Raw genomic sequence first — 22,762 nt, 5'->3', positions numbered from 1 at the left:
GCTCACCTAAAACAAACTGTAGTTACATAAAAGAAACAATAAGACTTTAAGTATAATAGTACAAAGACATCCAGCACTGACAGTGTACCAATCAGGAATTAAAAAATAACTGTTTTATGATTTACGTTTTCATGGCATGTTGCTTCTAAATATTTCTTTAATGTTTAGTGGAGCAAGTTTAGAAAATGCTACATTTTATGCTAAAATGATGAATTCCCCCATTTTGACTTTCCCTGAAAGCTCAATTGTGTCAAGATGGCTCAGCAACATGAACTGACATGTCAAAGGTCACAGAAAAGGAGTGCAAGCAGAGTTTGTACTGCAGTCATTTGTTGCATTTTGTCCCCTACCTCCCTTAAGAGAGTGTCTACCTGTGATTCTATCACTTTTCAACTCACTGACATCAACAACTTAAGTGCCTTTAAAGAGTGTCCAAAAGTATGTGCCCCTCTCCTCATCTGTGGCGCCTTGAGACGAAGAAGACATGATAAGACACACAGTTCTTAGAGAGAGATTGGAGAGGTAGTGCGTTGGAGCCAGAAGGAGACCATGATGACAAGCTTTTCTCCCCGCCTTGAAATGTGGCCATTTAGAATTGGTATAAACACCCTTACCTTTAGATAAGGTCTGACAACACGTCATACAAGCTAATTAATTTCAAGCATACAGAAGCCTTAGTCTTCAGCTTTTGTCAAACACAACAAGTGTTTAATCTTTCCAGTTTGATCTTTGCTGTGTTTCCACAGTTTTCCACAGAAGTGCAGCTCATAGAAAATAGTTGGATTAAGGCACAATACACTGTAATTTACAGCATTGTGTCAAAAGAGATTCAGGGTCATAAAATTGTCCAGCACTGTCTTTTGGAAACATGAAGCCCCCATTTTGGGAAGAGCAGGGACCTTCAGACTGTGTTTACATGTCTCAGTACAGCTGAAAGACTGCATGCCTCAGCTTTGTATCATTCCTCCACAGCCTCACTATGTTCTTTCTCAAGTATCCATATAAACAACACATACTTTGATGTTTTGGTTTTTTTTCTTTCATATTTCAATGGCTTGACTGACTGCAGCCAAAAGCTAGTTGAACTGTGTATGGACCTATTTGAAATATTTCACAACAATGCTGATAAAACAGATCCATTTAGATGCAGATCTGAATCCAGATGTTGCCTTCTCTGTGATGCAGGACTATAAATATGAACACTAAAACACTATTCAGCAAATTTCGCTTATTTACTCTGGAAGTACACATTAAGTTTTATTTAAGCCACTCTAATGGGTATAATAGTTTTACTACATCCAAATTCACATCCATTTGTACTATCTATTCATCAACTCTGGAAAAATCAAACCAGAGGTATTTATACTGCTTGTGAGATAAATGCTATTCGTGACTTTCTGCTTATTCATTTCCACTGAGGGATGCTGGGTTTCTTTAGATTGGAGGGGAAAAAAGAGCCAAGGGCTTCTGAACGTCCTTACGCATTCTTCCCACCAAACTAAGAATGGTTCTCAGGGATCCCTCCCAGCCCAACACCTAAAATAAAATCTAAACCGACAAAAACAACAACAGACCTGAACTAGGAGAGCAGCCCGGCGAAGAAAATCCACACAGATTCCAGTATATTTAGGACAAAGGCCACCGGGGCTGATAAGCACAGGTTTCACCGGCCCATAAAGACGTCTTCAAGCACATATTCGGATGCCAGGACCTGAGTTCACCGCTAGTATGTTAATCAAAAATAAACATCGAGCAGGTCAAGGGTTCGGCTGAGACTATTTATGGCTATGAGAAGCTTCAGTCCTACATTAAAAGGATTATGGGGGCTCTATTTAATATGGCAGAAATGAAATATAATATACATAACTTTTTGTTTTCATTAGTGTATTATAACCTGAAAATAATAATATCTACAGATCAGCATATGATTTGCTTCTACAGTAGCCCAGAACAGAAAAACTGAACACTTATTACGGCCTTTAGTATTTTTAGCATTTTGAAGCTAGTTTCTCCTTCATGCTAAAAAAGGTGTCAGTCTGACACATTGGCACATGTGCATTTTATTTATCCTTGCACAAACTGGAGGTGTAATGTACATGTGAACTACCAAGTGGTGTCACATTTAGTTAAGCACAATGTAAAGAAAACATAATGGATGCATAATCCATCTTAGATCAGAAGAATTTTTACTTGAAGCTCAGAAAGAAAGTTTGGGTCACACCAAAAGTCCTAAAATTTGAGTAAAGTGCAAGCCATTATACAGCCACTGCAGACTGTATTGGATCTAATTGAAGCGTATCTGTTCCGACACATTTGCTGTAGACAAGGGCTAAGTTAAAGCCATGGGAGAGCCATGTGTGCCTACACAACTGTTGACTTTGTCTCTAAATTCATTAAGACCACTGATGTCAATGAAAACAAGTTCCCGTCCACATAGATTTGAACACGACTTTGAGTTTATGTGGAATAAATCTGTAACCACGCGTAACATGGGTGAGTAGGTGTGTCTTATCCAACATCATTGCGTGCTTTATCACTCTACACAGAGAAATAAAAAGACACAGCAGAATCAACATTTCTGGCCAACAGGTAACCACTAGGCTTGAGATTGTGTTTTTTTGAAAGTTGTTCAGTGCATGACATCTTAAATCTGAATATGGTCAATGATTTAGTTTGTTAGAAACATATGCTTTAATCCAACAGTTTCGCCTTGAAATGATCAATTCTCTATAAAAATGACATTGTGGATTATATGTTTGTATCTAGTATAAGCCTATTAATGTTTCATTTGTTGTACTGGGCTGATGATTCATTTCATTCAGAGAAAGGTCTGGAGACTGTGGACTTTTTGAAGCTGTCAACATGTTTTGAAGTTATTACCTTAGCTTCAGTCAACAGAATCAAGAAAGAATGCAAGAGGGATCCAAAAACAGCACAACAGCACTATCAAAACCGTCCCTTCAGTGATGGGTCAGCACAGCTCCACCATTCAACCACAGATTGCCTCCCATCATATTTTCCCTTCCTGGGTCTCACTTGAAGTTTCCATGGTGTCTCAAAATCAATTAAAAAAAAAATGGACAGATGACTCTTAAATATGTTTGCCTCTGGTGTCTGCCACCGTCGCTCTCTATTTTTGTCTTTGTGCACCATAATTATTCTGAGCTCTGCGTAATTTGGTAAACACTGGTGCTCCTTCCAGAAAAGCATAAATATAATAGTGTCAGAGCTGTTTAAAACCTTGGGTTTGGCCTCCCAACACCTTTTCTCACCACTAACACCACCTCCACAGTCAGTGAGTCAATCAACAGGCCTCTGTGCTACCAAGACACACCGGAGGACCAGGTGATGGAATGTGAGAAGCGACAGACAGGAACAGAAATCTAAAAGCAAAAGCTGAATCCCTACAGCCGTAAGAAGTGACATTCTCCCACAGAGCTTTAGTGGAGTATCAAATCCTGTACACTGGACAAGATCCCAGTGTAGAAACCAAAGAAACAGATAGTTAAGCTTTATAGTGACTGTTTATGGAAGGTGTGGGATCTCTAACATAAGCTATATAAGAATATACATTATAACCTATACTTGTTTCCGATCACAAACCAAACCAACAGGATGCAGCGGGAAGCAACCCTTCAGTTAGCAACTATGTCACCTCACACTATAAATTTGCAGAAATATTATAGAAGAAACATGCCAATAATCTCAGAATACACAAGCATATATTTTGTCGTGGAGCTCTGCACCTGCCAAATATAGTAAACGCTGTATTTTTGGTCTTTGCACAAGTTTAGTTGTTTATCTCCTCCCTTTTTGCAACACTTCCTCACTTCCTCACTGCATTTCCAATTTCTGTAAAGCTAAAAACAAAATGGGCATGTCCAGTAAAATGACTGGGTCTGTGTGTGTCCACATCAGTGGAGTAAACAGGAAGACTGTGAGACTAACTAGCTTAATTGAAAATAGTGGTAGCTAAATCACCACCAGCCTTTTCAGCTAGCTTCCTACTGAAGATTCATTCATAATGAATTCAAACAGCATTAATTAAACAACATGAGCCACGTATTGTTTAGACAACAAGCTAACACAGACAATGTTAGCTAGCAAACTCAATTAGAAGTTCACAGAGACAATGACTGTGTCTGAAATCTCACTTATTTACTCATTCACTACTTCTTATATAAATGGACATAATGATACAAACAGAGTAAACAATAGTTTAACAATAGTTCGCAATCTGACAGTAACAATCATTTTTCTGTAGCGTTGTTCTAAAAAAATAATTTTCAGATCTATAAAATGTAGCACATTGCTTTGTGGAATAATAAGGACTATAGTAGATACATCCACACACTTGAATTTAAACATTTTTAAACATTACATTTAGTCATTTAGCTGACACTTTTATCAAAAAGATAGTAAACGTAGTGCACTATGTAGCATTATCTTCATCTTCATCGCAAGCGCACGTCTCTTTTCTTCATCAAGGACCACAATAGAAGATGTTGTAGGCTGTGCTCAGAATTGCATTCTAAAGTTCTAGTCATGCTTAGTATGACCTCAAATTGCGTATGCAGTGTGTTCCAACAGCACAGTATTGTTTTCTGTATGTGAGAAATCTCCGAAACATACTAGAAGAACTTGGACTATGCACAGTGAGCTTACTGGACATACTCAACTGCCAAATGCATTGTGTCTCAGACTGTCCAATGGCTGACTGCCAAGGAGAGGGTTCCTGCAGAAGCTCAAGCAGGAGCTACTGAGGACCAAAGGCTTAAAAGGTACAGTAAAGAGGAAAAGACTAACATAGCCTATATAATGTACTGCAAAACAATGCATTGAGGGGTAGAGGTGATTTGTTGAGATTTACATTTTCTGAATCATTTTCATTCAGCTGGAGCTTGGACTGGTAAAGTTGTCATAAATAACAACTGAGTATTTTTAACATTCAAATGTAAGGTGACCTTCATCAGGTGACTTACACATCATGTTAACAACAGCCAGGTGACTTTCGGCATTATAGTCCAATGACCAGTGTCGCCATGGTAACATTAATGAACACATGATTAATGTTGTGCTATAGGTTTAAGCACTACCATGATCTGTTTTAGGTAACATAATCAGTTTGGGTTAAAATAAGTATGTTAGTTACGTGAGTTAAGCTACAAATGTGAGTTATGTTACATATTGCATGCAATGTACGTTACATAAATGATACCAGGCTAGTATTTTCAGAGCAATGGGCCTTCAATGGAATGGCTTTGTTTTTGGATGTATGAATGTTCTCAATTTCAGTTAATTTAGTTTAATTGCCACATATGATCATACAGGTACAATCAGTTTAAAGTTAAAATGTATTTTCATAAGCTCCTACTATTTGCTCAATTAAAAGTAGTGTAAAATAGGATTGTAATAAGAACAGAAACATTATAAATAATAATGATTATGGAAGTAATGTGAGTAGATGAATAAAATTAGCTAGTAAAGTTTTTTCCAACTTATGGTTAAAGAGTATAAACAAAGATTTTCTATAACATTACAATCTCCACAAATTATATGAACTGGTAACCTCATCATGTGGATGGATGAAAGTAGATTGGGTTATACCAGATATTTAGAGAAGTCATAAGAAGTTATATTTTCTGATGTGTCTGAAAAAATGTAATGTCTAGATGTTAAGAAGATATGCAGCTTGTGAAAAATGAGTCAATATTAACGTGAGTAACTATGCGACGAAAGAATTGCATATGATCTGTGCTCATGTTCACTTCTCTGAGACCTGCTGCTGGTCTCCTAAAGAGGAGCTAAACCCACATGACACAGATACAGGATATGACTCTTTAGTGAGGCGTCTCCAGTACAAAGCGCTATTTGTTTTTACACTAGTCTTATTTATAAGGTGATATTTTTTGACCCATGACTCTGTTCTACTGTGTTTTTGGTTGTATCCTGAAGGCATTTTATTCTATCCACCCCAGTCGAGACTAAGCATACGTGCAACACATCATAACGTATGAGAAATTAAAGTGTGCAATTGTGTAAGAGCATTAAAGATCTCCTTCAGCTGCTGGGATATACAGATTGCAACACCATCCCTGTAAAAGCTGCTGACAATGAGGTGGTGAGGGAGGTACAGTAAAAATGAAAGTACTGATCATTATAGCACTTACTCAGCTTTGATGAATTTGATAATTAGCTTTAAAGTAACCCATTACCTGCTCCTAAAATAAATCCTAAAATGAGAGCTGATTTGGTAAGAAATTACCAGAAATTTAACGTCTCTGCCTTTAATTCTTTTTTGTCATGGGACCAAACTTTCCATAATTTCATAATGACTTGGACAAGATGTTGTCAAGATAAAAAAAAAAAAAAAAAAGAAAAAGTCCAGAAAGATGTTATTCTGAATCACAGTTAGCCTCCAGATGGTCAAACTTCCAACCATGATTTTTGTCTTTGGGTCTCTGTAATTGTAGCTAACACTCAGCCAGGAGGTCCAGCTTTAGTCCTTCCATTCATAAAGCTCTAAGTGCCTATTAGTGGCATATTTGGTTTATTAAAACGTTAAATCTGAGCCACCGTCACCTCCCAGCTCAAACACTCTATCTTTAGCTCCTGCTTTCCCTGCTGGCACAGGCACATCAACCTGCAATTATTTTCTCCTTTCTCTCAGGCAAATCGCTGGGAGTCAACTGGAGACAAGACAGTCCAAAAAACAGAAAACTACAAAGCAAGGCGTAAGAAAACACATACAAGTAAATGTATTGTACATCCAAACCATTCAAACTAGAAGATGCAGCAGGGTTCAGAAAAATCTACAGTTAATGAATGGAATGAATAAGCTTCTACACCTGTTTGAGCAGCATGCAAAACACAGAACCTCAGTCATTTAGAAACACATGCATTTTTCTCAGGAGTTGGTGGAGACAGAAAAACAGAGCTAAAACAGTTTCCAGATTCTAAATACAGGAAAAAGACAAAAATGATTACTTAAAAAATTATCCAGATCTCATTAAGAACACAAAAATATGATGTATAACTGTAAAGATTATAACTGTTTTGTATGTATTTAAAGTAAGTGAGAAAGGATGCACACTGGGGATTCTACATTCAAATTCAACACTAAATATTTGTCAGAGAACAAATAGTTTTCTAAGGAAGTAAGGTGTGGAGTCCTCTATTACTAAAATTTCTGGCCCCAGTCGAAATGATGTCAAGTCAAAAAACCACAAACATACAGCCTGCAGAGGTGGATTAGATGATTTAGCCTGTGGGGACCATTGCTAATGTCAGTTGGCTTCTGATGTAACCAGCCAATATATGGAAAACAGATAACAGATACACACCAGGACTTCCTGTGCAGTCCAATTATCAACTTGAAAATTGAGAATGACACATTTCTATTATAAACAGAATATAAACTATGTCTTATAAACAGAATGCAGATAACTAAAATCTAAATCGTAGTCAGACGATCACAGATGCATTTCGCTGAATGCTCTCCACCTTACTGTTTAACTGAAGCCCACTCAAGCATGATTGGTCAATACTACTCGGACTACAAACAGAAACTAGAATGTTTTCCGATCCAAAATCGTGGTTCCTGACCTACAGATTCAACCTTCATGCATGCACATATCTGTTTACGGAGATTACATATTACCTGACCGCAGTGACTGACACTAAACAAAGAACTACCTTAACAAAGTACAGGCTCAATGTCTGGCCATTGAGACAATCATGGCTCCTCAGAGAGGAGCAGTTCTGCCAGCTCTGCAAGGAAGACAAAGTGGACAGTCCAAGTAAACATTTATTTAAACTCAAACACAAACATCCTGAATATAATCACATGACCCACATGAAAATAAATAAATAAAATATCAGTCCTGTTCGGAGAGTAGAGAACATAGAGAGAGTATAGCGGCAGAGTTTGTCTTTAACACGAACACACACACATACATTGTGTATAGTTTGCTTTGTACATACTGTTTCAATTTGCTTATGCCAATAAATCCTCTTTGAACTGAATACTGGACATTTTATTATGCATGTGGACCATTGACTAGTATAAAGAATAAAGAATGGACAGCGTATACGTGACCACTTTAAAGTGTGGTGGCTCTCGCTGCCACCATGTTGGCTGTCATGCCTCTTCCTCCTCCCTGCTTATCTAAAAATCAGTATCCATCTTTAAGCCACGGCACCTATCTGTCAATCAAAGTGGTCATGCTGTTAATTCTGCATAACTTTAATCCTTAACATCATTTGAACAGTGTATAAAAATTCTTCCTCAGTACAGTTGTCATGAACGAGGCAATTAGCTATAGAGACCAAAACTGTTTTTTGTACCAGGCTGTAAACATGTTTATTTCTGCTGTGAAGTTGGACATTTGAACATGGGGACTTATGGAGACTGACTCACTTCTGGAGCCAGCCTCAAGTGGACGAGAAGAGGAACTGCAGTTGTTGGCACTTTTGGCTTAATTTCACAGACACAGGGGTTGCCACTTGATGTGGACACAACTTCAAATGACGGCGAATGTTTCTCCTTGTTGACCTCATGTCAAACCAGGCACCACATCAACTTCATGAGGATAATAAGTCAGTGCTGAATTTACAGCATTGCCTCAAAGTGCCCAAAAAAAATGTATATATGCGGGATTCTAACCAAAATGTTAATTTTGTGCATTTCTGTTGCAAAGAGAAGAGGTCCAATTGATGTAGCAAAAGCATACTGTTTTAGTATCAAATAATCACTCCGAATGCAGCGGTAAAAGAAATGTGTGGTGTTGATGTTCTCTCTGAGGAGAAGTGGGGTGCAAAACTAATTTCTTCAGAATCATTTAGACACTCAAATGTGACTTAAGCACGCTGTCTGAAGATGATGTGGAAAACAGAGGCTGTACATGTGGGGGGACAACCCCTGCCATCAGCAGTTAATTAAAGCCACTGGAGGAGCATTAAGTCACGTCTGGAGTGCAGCAGCGGCAGCATGTTAAGATGTTTGGAGGGGCAAAACAATGGTTACAGCTGCAGACCCTTCCCAGAAATACCACCCACCCTGCCATCAGGAAGTCTCTGAAAACACTGAGGACAACATATCATGGTCTGTCTGTACTGCTTTCCATACAGCACATCCTAATTACATGTTTATGCAGTGTGACTGCTTTTTACCATGCGCAGCACAAACCTACCCAGAAACACCAAGTGAATCTAAGTAGCCCTTTACATTAAACCTCAGAATGGCCAGATTTAGATAGGGAGGCATTAATTCTGACGCGCCAAGAGATCCAAATTAAATAAAAAGCGGCCGTGCCTCACTGCGGTCACAGCCACTTTCATGGTGAGGTGCAGCGGCATATCTGCAGCTTAGAAAGTTGTTAAATGTCGACTCCACCCCCGCACTACTCTGTCATTTGATTCAAAGAGTTTACCAAAGATGCCCACGGCTCACTGAGCACTCATCTGCGGCCACTGAGACGTTGGCATTTTAAATAATATGGGCAAGGGGAAGGAAAGGCTTTTCCAGTACCAGAGATATATTACTCTGTGGCTTGGCCAATCAGGACTGTAGATGTATGGTTGATGAGGATCACCACGTTCAATCAGTCAAACTTTGATCTCACATTCAAACGTCAAGGCTTACTTTCAAGACTCCTGTCAAACGTCATTTCTGTTTCCTTATGGTTAATTTCAGGTTTAACAGTGATTCTGCATCTGATATATGGTTCATGTTTCTTTTGCTGCTGTGACATGTGAATTTCCCACCTGGGAATCATCTTATTTCGAGTACTCCTTCTTTTGAGGCATGATTGATTAAAATGTTTGAGACACTGATTTTGCACCATTTCACTTTTTTCTTTTTTCAAATCTATAAATGTCCCATATTTGTACTTACGTCACCATTTGGGGTAAACTTCGCAAACAGTAAATGTATAGCAAGATTTCAACACCTTCATAGTGATATTAATGTAGAGCTTTCTAAAAAAACTAAACATTTCTGGCTGCCAGACAACGAGCAGAGATTCGAGGAAGTCACTGATCCTAGCCAGGAAATAGTCCAGCACATCTCAGTCAACTCACTGCGAAACCACCATGTTTTTACTCTTTGTATGGATTAAACAAACCAGATAATACCAATATGATTCAGAGGTGTTGGTAGTTTGGATTTTGTTACCTGTACAGTGCCTAGACAAGCTAGGCTAAACTAACCAGCTAGTGACTGTAGCTTCACATTTAGCACGCAGACATCAATTTGAATATCTAATTCTGTATTTCCCGCAATGTCAAACTATTTTTTTAAAGATGTACTATGTAGGGAGACAATGGAGCAGTTCATAGTGGATGGCCATGTACACGCAAACACATGTGCATAGCAGTGCTGCCGATAGTTTCATACTATTCAATGATTGGTTGCAGTGACATGTCACGGATGTAAGCCAAAATCACCTCTGTCAGTTTAACACGTTTGTTGTGCCTTCAAGATACCCACAATGTATTTTAGTGACTGTGCTTGTTTATGAAAAGGTTAACTGGTGACCTTTAATGTCTCTCAGGTTTCATTTTATAAGAGACTTTAATGTTTCTGTTCTTAATCATGAATTTAGACTTAAGTCCAGCCAACACATTGGTGAAGTAATCTTAGCTTGTTGCAGATAAATTGACAAAGTTATTATCTAGAGACGTCTTTAAGAAAGTTTAGAAACTGCATAGGATGTCCAAATATCTGCTCAGCACATACTGTATATTTTTTAGGTGATTTTTTTCAAACTAAATTACCAATATCTGTATCAATCAAACACAAAACATTCTGATATTGAATGCCAAAGTATTTACTACCTGAGTCTATTAAATCAAAGATGTGCAGGAGATCCCCCTGATGAGGGGATGACGGCCCTCCTGTCCACCTACAGCCACATTCAGTTTAAGTTCCTCTACTGCTGCAGCAATCTCAACTGCAAACAGGAGCCTCCTCAGAGGATGAAGCAAGTAGCAACTCAGAACAAAACCTCACTCCTGCCTCCTGGTGTCTGAAAGTTGACTGTGGATCCCTGCGGCAAACAACATGCCAGTTTGTAAAAATCACAGAGACAATATACAGACATAAATCTGCCAGCGTCATGATAGGCTTTACTATGTGAACTTTAAACATGAACACAAATCAAGGCGGTGCTGAGTTTAGTAATCTAAATTAGCCTTTCAAACCCAGAAATTAGAGATAAAAAAGAAATCCCACAACTTTCCAGCATCCTTGGTTTAATTTCAGATGAAACCAAAAAGTGACAGAAAATAGTTGGTACACGTTGTTCTGGTACACGTGTAGTCTATCACTGTCTCACCAGTCAAGAGTATTCAGACTGGAGGAAAATATTGTCAGACTTACAGGCTTTTCCAGAAAAACATCCTGTCACATGCCACTTGGTCAATAAAATGATGTTCTTTAAACAATGTTTGTGCAGTTACAAATAAATGCAAATCTGGGCTAAAAGGGGACACTAAAACGTGGAGGCAATCCTGAGTCATCTGTCAAAAAGTGTAACACAGTGCACGTGGATGTTAACTTCAAGACCTGCACAACCGCATGCCACAAATGTAACCAAGTAAGATAAATCAAGAAACTTTAAGAAATGTCACCCCAAAAGGGGAGACTGAGTCCCCTCACCGCTGCTCCATACAGACAGGGAGAACCAGAGGAAAAGAGAGAGAGAGAGCGGAGACAGGGAGGAGAAGGAGGACCGTCACCCCTGAAGTGACAGGCCTCCTGAGGACATGGCACCCGTCATTAAAGATGACATCAGAGGAGGGAGGGCCTTCCACACGAGGTAGATCCTCCATGATGCTGGAGCCCTTCTTAGTATAAATACCTTGAGCCCAGTGCCCTGGGAAGCAGCAGCTGCCACTCAGACAGACAGCCTCCACAACTAAGGATATAAGAGCGCAGCACCAGGACAGCAGCCTCCCGACCCCTCCCCCAACTGTTTTCTTGGAGCGTAAACCTTTCCCGGTAAGGTGGCACTTTTTTCTAAATCTCAGGTTAATGCACAGAGGATTCCCAACATGCAGCCTGGCTCTCACTGTGAGGGAGAACTGCTGCTAGAGCACTGATGCTTGTTTGGCATTACAAGTGTAATGAGCCATGCGCTGTGGCTGAGTTTACACTGAGAGAGACTTTGTGCCTTTGACTATTTGTTTTTTTAGATTAAGAGAGATGTTGCTTGATTTAATTGACAAAAAAAAATGTTGAAGTTTTAGAGAAAAAAAACCTCTGATACAGCAGCTGCTCACTTCAGGAGAGCAAAACTGATAGAAAAAAGTATGATCTGTCTGATTTAGAAATTAAGTATTTTGACATTTATTTGCAGCCTCTGCATCTCTTTACTTGGACTCTTAGTTTAACTGATGCACTGCACTTCACTTGCAGTCCCAAATGTCAGTGATGTGCAGCAACACAGGTGCCATGCTGCTCTTCCATTATCGTGCATAACTGTCATTAGAGACAATGACAGCAACAATGCTTTCTTCTCATGAATGGCTTCTGTCTTTGCAGGTTTAGCTTCACAAGATGGACTTGAGGGTGACAAGCGTTCTCCTCGTCCTCCTAGCTCTGGCTGAGGCGACCCCTGATAGGTACTACCACAAAGTGAGCAAGACTCCCTACCCCGTCAAGAGTCATGGTAAGACATGTCACTTTTTTGTCAGGGTTGTTCTTAGTGATGAGGGGTTTTGCTCATGGTTCAAAGTCACCTGGGGAAAATAAGCAGGGACAGAAAGGATGCCTGCAAATATTTATATTTTAGCAAAACTCCAGCAAAGTCCATTGTTTTATTTCAAATCACTGCAGGCTGCACTGTAAAATTGCTTTCAGACTGCATTGGCTCCATAATCCATCTGTTTTTGTTCCACAATTAAAACAAATGTAGACAAATTGCAAAACTGCAAAACAGCAGATGAACCTTCAATTTACACTTCTGGTAGAATTTGTAGAACACTCTTAATTAGACCTTGTGATGCTGAAAAGCAACTGAGAAGGCAGGACCCAAAATGTTTTAAAGCAATCCACAAATGAAACAGGGTTACAGTATGAAATCACTTCTGAGACACTCCTTCTACAACGACTAAACAGCAACCGTAAAATGAAATTAAAGCCATAACTTCAACCTCTGAAATAAGACAAATCTTAATTAACTTCACATTCAAGTCATCCTGACTATCCTAATCATCATCATCATGGCTGCTCTGACATTTTACTAAGATCTCCTCTTATGCAACATGGCAGACTGTCGCACATACACATCAGTAAATGAGGCTGCCAAAACGGCACCATTAACTGTCGTCAACCCGGCAGGACCGTTGCAACATCTCATTGGCTGAGAGCAGAAGGCTGTGGTTGAACTGGCTGAACTGCTGTGAATGTGTATAAGCATATATAACTGTGAGGTGGGGTATTGCTGTAAAAGAGCACTTTTGCTCTGGATAAATAAAGGTTAAATAAAGAAACTTTTGCCACTTTTGCATGTGGCATAAAAAAAAACCCAAAGCAGTGGTCATGATGTAACTGCCAGGATGATGTATGACACTATATTTTATATCCCAACCAGGGAATGATTTAAATGTTCTGCCTTTGACAGTTAAGAATTTGTTTCTCTAGCTTTTTGTTTTTGGAAAGGTTCTGATGTGGTTTCACTGTGTGCCTCCACGTAAAAATAGAATACAATGAGGGCTCAAATTTGACGAATGTCCAAAACAGATGTTGTTACCGCATTGCAGTCGCACCCTAACAAAGTGCTTTGTGGCATTAAAAATTACACCACACAATCAAAATGAAAAAAACAAAACAGTATGCATAAAAACACTCTCACAAGTTTAAACTGTGAGTTTAACAAACAAACCACAAAATTTTGTGAAGCTTAGCTCTGTAGCTGAGATAATGAAGCCAGTTTTTACAGTCCAAAGGGAACAAGTAATAAAAGAATTACAGAATAATACTCCAACCAAAGAAGTGTTTACTGAAAGCAACCAAACTGAGAGTGGACTGCAGGTACTAAACTGAATATATGCAGAATAGTTTTTTGCAGTGCAGCTCCTGGATCAGCTACTGTGGCCAGTATCATCACTTCCACTTTGTGGTCTTCCTGGCCGCCAAAAAAGTCCAGTTCTGGCACAAATATCCCTTGTGGGGTTTCAGGCACGACTTTATGTGGCTTGAAAATGACAGCCCTGTCAAAACATTCCTTCTCAAAACACAACAAGCATTTAAAAAGAGAGGTCAACACTATTTGGATTTGATTCTTTGACAGGTCGCTCTTTTGGCAATGATGCATTCCAGAATTATAGTGCAAGAATGACAGCAGGGTGATAGTTTCATCAGGGATGAGCAGTTCAAAACTTAGGATAGTTCCTTTAGTTCATGCCTTTTAATGCTAAAGCCCTGGTACATGAGTTTTTTTGTTACTGCAATACCTAAATGGTACTTATATTTTTAATATAGTGACAAATTAATTATACATAGGTAGACAGAAATTAAAGGCACAATTAATGTCACAATTGTAGCATTACAATAACTAGTAGAGTGCATAAAATAGCAACATTTATGTTCCAAATGAAATTTAAAAATATATATAAAAGAAAATTAAATTAAATCCTGAAAGAAGACAACTGGGTGACATGTTTGTCTGGGGGTGAAGGCACTGAGTTCTCTGGAGTCTGGCCTTGAGTTTCTTTGACCATCTAATTTTCTGTCATCTACCGTCAGATATGAATAGGCAGAAAATTTTGAAAAACTCCACTTGTATATACTGTTTTATGCATGTATATGTAAGTGCATGTTTATTCTTATATTAGTGGTAAAAAGAGATAAATGTGCAATAACGTCCAATAAAATAATAAACTTTAACATTATACACCAGTTTAGTGCATATATTTACTCATATGAACTGTTTGCTCTAGCACAAACTTTATTCTATGTGGCAGGAAATACATCAAGGTGATGATGACAACTTGGAGACCACTAACTATACATTCAAGGCCATAGGCAATGCAGGAAATTAAAGGGTGCAGTATAGTGCAGGCAAATGAAACTGAGATGCACAGGGGTTGGTATGTTGGGTCCATGCCAGCGGACATAGCTTGGTGAGCATCACCTCAGACCAATGGTGCTATGAAGACTATCCTGAGAAAAAAAAAAGAATGCTGTCCACACAAACCGCCCTACAATCATAAGGAGTAGTCTTTTAAGTCAGGTTGTAGTCTTATGGAGAATACTAAACCTTGGGTTATTCAAGGACCAAGGATGAATCTTGATATGTGATTTCTTGATATTGCATTTAAAAAGGTACAAAAAGTAAAATAATGTGCAGAGAAATGCTTCAATGAAGAAAATTCCTTGATCATATACTTTTGTCAGTTTAACATTTCTTTGGGGAACACTAAGGGATTTTTTGTCCATGTCAATTATTCTTTCATGTGTATTTTCTGTATCCATCTATGACATCATGAGGAATACTGTGAAGTACCCTTTTTTACATTATTCAGTACAAAAGACAGTTAAATATATCCAACTATAAACATCTAACTGAACCAAAATGACATGACAAAGATACCTGTAACATTATGACATGTGCATTGTATTACCTGAATCACTGTTTCATCTGTATTTATGTATTTTCTAGCAGTTGCAGGTCAGGACGGACCTCCAGGTCCTCCAGGTGAGCCAGGGCCAATGGGACCACCTGGACCTCCTGGAAAGAGTGGTGTAGGACATGCTGGAGCACCTGGCCCACCAGGCCCTCCCGGACCAGCTGGCTACTCTCAAGCAGGTAAACCTGGTACTCCAGGAGCCCCTGGAAAACCAGGTGCCCCTGGTATCCCAGGTGAAAGAGGTGCAACTGGTGCAACTGGGGCAATGGGTCCGAGAGGTGCACCTGGTGCACATGGAGCACCTGGACCTGCTGGACTTACTTCTGTTGGAAAACCCGGAGCAGCTGGTCACCCTGGGGCAATGGGACCAAGAGGAGAGCCTGGTTTGAAGGGACATCCTGGTATTCCTGGTATTCCCGGCATGAAAGGAGAGAAAGGTATTGGAGTACCTGGTATTCAAGGACCATCAGGCCCAGTTGGACCAATGGGCCCATCTGGTATGCCTGGCAAACCTGGAATTGGTAAACCTGGTGCCACTGGCTATCCTGGAGAACCTGGAAAGAGTGGCATGCCAGGAAGAGATGGCAGTCCTGGGCCTATGGGTATGCAAGGGCCCAAGGGTCACACAGGGGCTCCAGGCACAGGAGCACCAGGAAAACCAGGCCAGAATGGTACACCAGGTATGCCTGGACCTGTGGGGGCTAAAGGTCCACAGGGTCCTGCTGGTCAGCCAGGCGCCCCTGGCATGCCAGGTGTTGGCAAAACAGGTGAACCAGGAATACCAGGTAGCAGAGGATCCCCCGGTACATCAGGAACCACTGGTCAGAAAGGAGAGCCAGGCCCAACTGGTTTTACTGGTCATCCAGGTGCTCCTGGTCCTATTGGCCCAGCTGGTCCACAGGGTGCAAGAGGATTCCAGGGGGAGGTAGGCCCAACAGGACCCAAAGGTGACATTGGTATGGTTGGTGCACCAGGCCCAAGGGGAACCAAAGGTGAGCAGGGAGCTCAGGGTTTCACAGGAAAATCAGGTACCCCTGGGGCAGTAGGTCCAGCAGGACTTCCAGGTCATCATGGTCCTCAGGGAGAGAAGGGTGCACAAGGCCATACAGGTGCCCCAGGAATTCCAGGTGCAAATGGCGGCCCAGGACCTAAAGGACACGCAGGCATGCCAGGAGCACCAGGAAAAAGCGGTGAGATGGGAAGGCCAGGACCCATGGGACAAGCTGGTCCCTCTGGTCCAGCAGGCCCCCAAGGATTCAAGGGCCACCCAGGTCTTCCAGGCCCACCTGGCCCAGCTGGCATGACAGCTAAGGGAGTGACTGGTCCTCACGGTCCACCTGGAATTCCTGGTGCCAGAGGTCAAGATGGTCTCCCAGGTCCTGCTGGTCCTCCAGGTCCACCTGGCCCACCCGGGGAGGTGATTTACCACCATGAGAAGAGCATGCCAATCAAGTCCCATGAGGTTGTGATGCCTCATGAGATGATGAAGGCCCCCATGTCTGCCTTCAGTGCTGTGCTGACCACTGCCTACCCTCCAGCTGGAACCCCTATTAATTTCAACCAGGTTCTGTACAATGGTGAGCACCATTATGATGCCCATAGTGGTGTGTTCACCTGCCAGATCCCAGGCCTCTACTATTTCAGCTATCATATGCATGTCAATGGTGCCAATGCACTGGTGGCCCTTTACAGAAATGAGGAGCCAGTTGTTTTCACCTATGATGAATACAACAAGGGCTTCCTGGATCAGATGTCAGGCAGCGCTGTTCTTATGCTGCATGCTGGTGACAGAGTCTATGTCCAGGTCCCTGATGAGGAGAGTAATGGTATATTTGCAGCAGATAATGTTCACTGCATTTTCTCTGGGTTCTTGATTGCCTCAACGTGATTTCACAAATCCAAATAAACCTCAAAACCTTACAAAACAGTAAACTACTAGATCAGTTTACAGAAATCCAAACTGAGATTGTCGATTAAAAAAAATCTGGGTGTAATTTAACTGCCTCATTTAAATCTTTGCAGTAACAAAAAAGTCAATTTGCAAACAAATTACTTGCAGAGGTATAACTGCATAGAATGTTTGTTTGTTTTTTTTTAAATATGGTTCAAATTAATGTCTTTCCCCAGTTCACCATGTCTGTGCCTTTGCAACTTTAAGAAACATGAAACAATATTGGAAAATATCATAAGTGGTGCTTTACAACTGCCTGTAACATTTACAGCATGTCTTTTATTTGTATTTGTTTTTATTAATGTCTGTTGTTGAAGAATTTTCCTGTAATATACATACAAAAGACACGCAAAACTGTTGAACTATACGTTATTAGAGATCAGCACATTCTCATAAGCACTGTGATCAGCAAAACAACACAGAATGAGAAACTCAAACCGCATTTTTTTTTTAAAACAACTATGTCCCATTGGATGTGTTAAGTTATGTACCACTTACTGACCAAAACACACAATAAAAGTTCTAGTCTGAAAAAGAAAAATACCCTCCTCCTGTGTATATTGTGTGTGTGTGTTGTTCTCCTTTACAGTATAATCTTTGACAAAAAGACTTTAGAAATACGCTATAAACTGAAATGTGTGCTAATAAAAAGCATACCTTTGAATGCAGATGTGTTGTAATTGTGGTCAATGGCAGCAACCATGTCCTTCCAAAAGTTGGAATTCACCTCATTTCCTCGCTATTCACAAAAACATAAAGTTACATTTTAGTATGTGAATAGGTGAAGCCCTCAACCACTAATATGAAAATGTACCTTATGAAGTATTACCTTATGCAACATGTCCACAACTCTTCCACAGAGGAGAGCCCCTGGTAGATCAAAGTAGTTGTCATAGAAATAGTATTTTGCTGTAAAGACCAAAACAAAAGAAAGTAAGTCAATCACAGTTTATGTGAAAAAATCCTAGATAATGCAAATAAAGAGCAGAAACAGTATATGTAATAAAGATAAATATAAGCATGATACCAGATCTTGTGAAGGAGGTATTGAGGCTATTGAAGTGCTTCCATTCCCTTTTTGGGCCATAATGTTTGATGATCTCTTCTGTGCTGAGGTCATTGGTTCCATGTGTTGCTCTAACCAAGCAATAAATAAAAAACGAGACCTTTAACAAAGAAACTGAAGAGATGTTTTTATAAATATATTTCATGCAGCAAGAGAATACCGTAAGACAGTTCCATCTTCAGCCAGCTTCACAAGGTTTCCATCTTCCAAATCGACCACGAGCCCTTTAAAACTGGACACAACATTCAACATATTAGAAATTCATTATAAACCAAGCCTGTTACTCATGTTTGATGAGCCACTGTAGATTATTTCAGTGGACATAAAATGTAAAACTCAGATATCAAATGGTAACAAACAAATGACAGTGTTCAGTACACTAAACTATATAGCAGGTGTGGAACATGTTTAGTCTAGTAGTTACATTAAAGCAGATTCAACCTTAAAATTTCAAACGATAAAGCTTCACCTTTTTGGCCCCTCTTTATTACATGTTATATATTTTTTTCCTATATACACAGACATGCAAGAAGTAAACAGATACCTTCATTCAAATTCAAATTAAAGGTGTCTATTTACTTATTACATGTCTGTGTATGTATGTGTGTATGTATATATACATACATACACACATACACTTATTTTATAATATTTAACGCATTATATCTGTGTATCAGATGCAGCATTGTGTGGGTCCTGATGGAGCAACATCCAAACAGTGTGAATATTGATTTCACTTGAATTTGGGTTGAGTAATGGCCTACAAATAAAACAGTGAGCAAAGCAAATGGAAAGGCATGTTTATCAGTGATGAAGTGTGCTTTTATTTTTTCGTTATGTTCCTCTAGACTGGGGCGGGGGGGGTGTTGCTTGCTGACTCACCAGAAATCCCAGGTGGCGGGGGTTAGGTTCAGCAGGTCCTTGTCATAGCCTTTATGCTCCACCAGATACCTGGTAAAGCTCTCATAGATGAGCTGCAGAAACAATGAAGGGATAACATCACTTACTGCAATGAGCAGCACAGTCATAATGCAAAGGACAACTAGAGAGTGACTTCCCTCCTCATTTCCTCTGTTTGAAGGTGTGACGATCAGTGACTGTTCACTGTTTCAAGGCATGAACAGTATACACTGAAAAGTAATGTTCAAACAACCTACAAATTTCATGTGGTTTTTGTTGTCCAGGCTTTCTAAAAGCAAAGCTAGATAGAGAAGTGGATCTTGGTCCCTTGCCCACAGATTCTGCATTCATATTCAGATATCTGTTTGTTAAGATTATGTATGTATACACCTACCCACCTACTCCAACTCTTGAGAAGAATAAAGTCGCTTAGTCTGTCTGTTTGTCTGTTGACCTTGTGGTTATACCTGTTGTCAGATGTTTTATTGGAGCTTCATTGAACACAGCTGCCTGGAGCTGCTGGAAAAACCATTGATGAGAATGTTCATTCATTTTCCATAACCGCTTATCCTTATCAGGGTCACAAAGGGCTGGAGCCAATCCAGGCTGACACTGAGCGAGAGACAGGGTACACACCCTGGACAGGTCACCAGTTGATCACAGGGCACACAGAGACAACCTATTTGTACTCAACCAATGAGAAGGTTTGGGCTGGAAAACCAAAACAATGAGCTAAAGAGGCAGATCCCATAGAGCTGAGAGTCTGCTGGTTTGTCATAGGTGATACATGCGACATTAGTAATTTGATCCATTGTTAAATGATACTGCATAGTGCAGCTTACAGTTTAATCAAGTTATTTCATTAGTGAGAACTATTTGCAGAAATCAGCCAATAAGTCTCAAAATGAGTCAAAAATCCAAACAGGTAGCAATCAAACTGAGCTCCCTATCCCAGACCTGTGCTGCTGCACTGACAGGATTAGCAAACAAACATGTGGCATGCATGGGACAAGGGAGACCACAGGACAAGTCCAGGGCTGATAGAACCATGATGATTGTTATGTTCTGTCACTCACAGAATCCAGCCATACCCTGTGAGTCTGCGGTGACTTGAGCTCCTGATTACACCAAATGCATCCTGCTATGTGAGGATACTGCTGCCAATAGGCCTCGAGGGGGATTTAAAGACATGTATGATGATCACCGCCGACGTCCAACCTGTGAGTCACGCAGAGTGACTGCAGCATCAGGAGCATCGCATCACCTTACACACACACACACACACACACACACACACACACACACACACACACACACACACGCACACGCACGTCTCTCTAACCAAAAACCACACTAACAGGCATTTTTATATGAATGCATTTGTACAGTCGAGACAGATTTAACGAGTGATCGTGGAGCCTATTGACGACGCCGTGCTATTTTGAATCCAGATGTGTTGCGGATCGAAACGTCACGGCCACCGTATGATTATGTATTGGAGCTAGCTGCACACACACACACACACACACACACACACACACACACACACACACTCTCTCTCTCTCTCTCTCACCCTGGAGGTCTCCTTCAGATGGTAGCGGCAGAGCGTGTGGTCCAGGTCGAAGCCGATAACATCACAGTCCGCCAGGCTGAAGTATTCGCTCATTGTGGCTGCGGCGGTGGAGGGGAACCTGCGGGGAGCTCAGCGTCACTGTACACACATCAACTCGTGCACGGCGGCACAACACTACCGTACTGATGTCTGTGTCAATGTCACTGTGTGACGGCGGGGATGGCACTGCGGTCCGCTCGCGCGCTTTCCGCTCTTCTAAAACGGCACCGTGAAAACGAGTCACCGAGCCCGTTTTCCTGCACACGAATCGGTTATCAGTGAACGGTTACCGTCAATAAGTTCCACATATGGAGCCAGAAGTTAAACTCCTGTGCGCCTGAAGAAGGCGGCAGAGAGGCGAGTGAGAGCGACGGGAGCGTGCACTGCTTCCGGGTGTGTGGGCCGGGGACGAAACCGTAACACTCAGTGTAAATGCGCAAATGCGCAAAATTCATTTAGAGGGGGGGTCAGAATCATTTTTGGCTGCCAGCCATGTGCAGGGCCGTTTCCAGCTGTTTGGGAGCCCTCTTTTGGGAGTAAGATGCTATCTGAGGCAGAGAGCCTAACCTTTTCAGATGTGACGATGCAACATTCTGTTACAACAGGCTTCAGTACATTAATAAATGTAACAGATGCAGCTGAAATGCTCCTGAAAAATGTTTATGGTAAACTTTGAAACTCTCCTCACCAATCCAGAGTAAAAAAGAAATAAAGTCAACTCACTTAAATGAATAAAAATACAATGGAGCAGCCTCCATATTAATGTGCAAACAAAAAAAGCTAGTAAGAATAATATTAATGTTTCAGAAATATTTACATGTAACACTGCAACCCCTTCAGTAATATTTTGGATCTGACCACAAGTCTGACGGTGGAGGCTACTGCACAAGATCCAATGAAATCAGCAAAAGCTATTATCAGTTATTATTTTGATGCCATAATGCAATGAATAAATGAGTTGGTTTGTCTGGTTACAAATAAACGGCCCTTGGTATATGTACACGTAGAGGGATTCCACTAAGGTTTTACGCTGTGCGCATACACGAATATAGGCATACATTCAGCTAAAGATAAACATTAAAGTACTATGTAAGGATGAAAATATATATAAATATCAAGCGGCAACCTCTGTGGCTGTAAAAAGTGCAGTTTGTCAAATGGCCACTTGAGGCTGGCTACAAAACGAGTCAATCTCCATAAGCTCCTATATTAAAATTAGCCTGGTACTAACTATGACTAATTTCCCCATTCATGACAACTGTACTGGGTTTTTATAGAACTCACCTGTTTAAATGATATTATCTGTCATATTACCCTGCAAATCTGTGCAATATATATATCCACTGTTTACATTTAGTCTGTTGTTCATATCTATATCTATCTATCTATCTATCTATCTATCTATCTATCTATCTATCTATCTATCTATCTCTCTCTCTCTCTCTCTCTCTATATACTAACCAAACTTCCCCAGAGTTTCTGTGCTCTGTCGTCCAGCAGGTGCTCGTGGATCGTGGCTGCTGCTGTGATCCTGCACGACGTCCACTACATATATTATTACTGTCAATATTACTACCATATCTGTTACTGTAATCATTTT

The 22,762-nt window shown here is 40.4% G+C and overlaps 2 protein-coding genes across 4 annotated transcripts in view; one reads left to right on the top strand and one right to left on the bottom strand.

Annotated features, from left to right (window-relative positions):
* nt5dc1 (5'-nucleotidase domain containing 1) overlaps positions 1-22,762 on the bottom strand; it is a 65,933-nt gene that overhangs the window by 37,586 nt on the left and 5,585 nt on the right. For 2 of the 3 annotated variants that reach the window (XM_027283960.1, XM_027283959.1), the window contains exons 2-6: positions 19,533-19,624; positions 18,811-18,882; positions 18,612-18,721; positions 18,414-18,493; positions 18,242-18,323 (exon numbers count right to left, since the gene is read on the bottom strand). In XM_027283960.1, the coding sequence (XP_027139761.1) occupies positions 18,242-18,323; positions 18,414-18,493; positions 18,612-18,721; positions 18,811-18,882; positions 19,533-19,624 (436 nt within the window). Of the gene's footprint in view, positions 1-18,241; positions 18,324-18,413; positions 18,494-18,611; positions 18,722-18,810; positions 18,883-19,532; positions 19,625-21,123; positions 21,580-22,762 lie in introns of those variants that run through there. The other variant, XM_010747635.3, reaches the window with a different exon arrangement.
* On the top strand, positions 11,868-18,125 carry col10a1b (collagen, type X, alpha 1b). The gene is made up of 3 exons (XM_010747634.3): positions 11,868-12,001; positions 12,545-12,671; positions 15,666-18,125. Exons 2-3 carry the CDS (start codon positions 12,560-12,562, stop codon positions 17,519-17,521), a joined length of 1,968 nt encoding a protein of 655 aa, XP_010745936.1. The 5' UTR covers positions 11,868-12,001; positions 12,545-12,559; the 3' UTR covers positions 17,522-18,125.

This window comes from Larimichthys crocea, chromosome XI (assembly GCF_000972845.2).
Source record: "Larimichthys crocea isolate SSNF chromosome XI, L_crocea_2.0, whole genome shotgun sequence".
Classification (NCBI taxonomy): domain Eukaryota; kingdom Metazoa; phylum Chordata; class Actinopteri; family Sciaenidae; genus Larimichthys; species Larimichthys crocea.
This window is presented reverse-complemented; position numbering and strand designations above follow the sequence as displayed.